General features: G+C 43.5%; 2 protein-coding genes across 2 annotated transcripts in view; one reads left to right on the forward strand and one right to left on the reverse strand.

Annotated features, from left to right (window-relative positions):
- The window catches only part of SARC_10752 (hypothetical protein), a gene marked incomplete at its 5' end in the record, with an annotated part of 2210 nt that extends 1498 nt beyond the window's left edge, over positions 1 to 712 (forward strand). Inside the window, one exon of the mRNA XM_014295191.1 lies at positions 455 to 712. Within this exon, the coding sequence (XP_014150666.1) occupies positions 455 to 569 (115 nt within the window). The remainder of the gene's footprint in view (positions 1 to 454) is intronic.
- Positions 713 to 2180: 1468 nt separating this feature from the next.
- SARC_10753 (hypothetical protein) overlaps positions 2181 to 2542 on the reverse strand; it is a gene marked incomplete at both ends in the record, with an annotated part of 8714 nt that continues 8352 nt past the window's right edge. Inside the window, one exon of the mRNA XM_014295192.1 lies at positions 2181 to 2435. Within this exon, the coding sequence (XP_014150667.1) occupies positions 2181 to 2435 (255 nt within the window). The remainder of the gene's footprint in view (positions 2436 to 2542) is intronic.

A 2542-nucleotide genomic window follows, 5' to 3' on the forward strand; every position in this document is an offset into this window, starting at 1 on the left:
TGTGTGTNTNTNTNTNTNTACTAGTTATATAGTATATATNTGTCGTAGTTGTATGTGTGTTGTGTGTNTATTATATATATATATATATATGTGTGTGTGTGTGTGTGTGTGTGTGTGTGTATCCATATATATCAAATATGTAGTATCTGTATAAACCACGAATAGTCTCCTGCTGCTGCTTTAGCGGTGAAGTCTCTCTGTTCGCGCATTTATTATAATGTGATTCCCAAGCACCTTCATTCATTCAAAGAGTGCGATAGGTCTCCCCGGCTGTTGGTGTAAATTTCATACACCACGTTGCACACGTCAACCACCGAGACACCCATGTATGCAAATATCGTAGGGCGCCATTTGTACAACAAGTACCACATCAGTATGCCACATAATAAATCAGGACCTTGGAAAAGCATCACCTCTTACACGCACAGCGCACCCCTTTGTTTCCTCTCCTCAGGAAAATGGAGCTACTGGCCTATTACGTGACACACCAACTGAGCGACACACTGCCGACCAGACTGTTGCATTGTGTGAACGTGAACGAGCTGAGTCTGTATGATTGTATAGACTAGACACACTCGGCCGTATCAACTTAGCTAGTACGTTTATAGGAGGGGCGGGGAGAGACTCAACCTGTACTGAGACAAGAAAAAAGAAAGATGCAAGAAGAAGGAGAAACAATTGTTATTTTTTTTGCTTTTTAAAATGCTTATCAGTTGTAACACCATATGCATATTTCATGAATGTACTCTAGAAGAGTGCAGAATCATGTGGGGTGCGTTATAATTTATTGGCTGCAGCAGCACAGAGTTTGTATTGCCTGAGACAACTTAGTGAGCTAATCGCTATGTATGCTTTTTACACTTGCGGTTTGGGCCATTCAAATCTTGTGAACTATATTCCTACGGATTCACATATCAGTCCACCGCCCAGTAGAATTTATTTATTCTCTGCTCGCCTCTATTCCCTCTCACTCTACTAATAGTAGTAGTAATGAGAGAAGGCCCGAAGGGTGTCCTTAGCCCCCGAGAAATCACATGATAAACCAGTACGAGTTGTGATTGAACCACTGAATCAGGTTATCATGGAAACTATACAAAAATATGAAACATTACATAGTAGTATAGTACACTCTTGTCTTGTATAGAGCGAATTGATATTATAAAGAGATAAGGATTTAATACAGTGATAAGGATTTATCTAAAGATATTTGTAAATACATGCTTGTTTCTAGAAAACGTATATGCACGTGAGAGAAATGTACGCGTTTATTGTTTACGCACAAAAAGGACTCGCGTCAGGCAGCGCTCGTCCATTGTTTGTACAATGTGCATCCGGTGACTCGGTTATAGGGCCGTCTCGCACCTCACGAAACAAAAAAGGACCCGTGAGCCATGGAACTACATGTTATTGTGACAGACTGTGGTTGACACTTGATAACACCTGACAGGTGACAGACTGACTGACATTGTGACACAGCACCTGAGACCTGAGTCCTGGGTCATGACGGCTGAGAACCGCTGAGGCCTGAGGCCTGCGCCGTCTGGCACTTGGAAGTTGGCCGGCTGGCCGCCAGAACCGCCCTGAGACTTGAGACTTCAGACTTCAGACTTGAGAGAGATGATGGGTGATGAGTGATGACAGACTGATGTGAGCCTGAGACTTGAGACTTAAGAGTTGAGACTGTCTGAGTCAGTTCGGTCTCTAAGACTGAGACACTATTAGTCTATTAGTCTATTACAGGTTACAGAGAGACTGACCGCTGACCGCTGACGCTGACTGGCTGAGTGAGGAATGAGCAGTGAGCACTCTGAGGTTTGAGCAGTGAGCAGTTGTCAGTTGAACAAGCTTGAAGCACAATACTTGGAATAGAAGTTCCTTCTACAGAAATTCCTCTACAACTCACTACATACTGCTCCCATATGCTCATCATAAATGTTACGTGGATATGTATGTACATAAAAATAGATCGCCTCGTTCTACAAGAAAAGTAAGCATATTTATTTAGGCATGTTTTGCTATCGCGCGAAGACTGCTGTGTTTCGCATACTGCTAGTTAAAGTATATTCGAGTGTATGTGTCTGTGTCGATGTGACTGCGTGTTTGTGTTTCTGTGCCTGTATCTGTGCCTGTGCCTGTGTATGTGCCCATGTCTATGTCTGTGCCTGTGTATGTGCCCATGTCTATGTCTGTGTCTGTGTCTGTGTCTGTGTCTGTGCCTGTGTCTGTGTCTGTGTCCGTGTCCGTGTCCGTTCCGTGTCTGTATATGTGTGTGTGTGTGTGTCCGTGTGTGTGCGTATGTGTTTGTGTCCGTGTCTGTGTGTTTGTGCGTCTGTGTCTTTGTCTATGTCAGTGCCTGTGTCTGTGACTGTGCCTGTGTCTGTGACTCTGTGTGCCTGTTTCTGTGTCCGTGGCTGTCGCCGTGTCTGTGTCTGTCCCTGTGTATGTATGCATGCGTGTCGTTGTAGGTCAGTGTGTCTGTATGTGTGTCTGTGTGTGTGCATGTATATATGTATATGTATATATATATATATATATATATATA

The sequence above is a fragment of the Sphaeroforma arctica genome (assembly GCF_001186125.1).
Source record: "Sphaeroforma arctica JP610 unplaced genomic scaffold supercont1.1374, whole genome shotgun sequence".
NCBI lineage: Eukaryota > Ichthyosporea > Ichthyophonida > Sphaeroforma > Sphaeroforma arctica.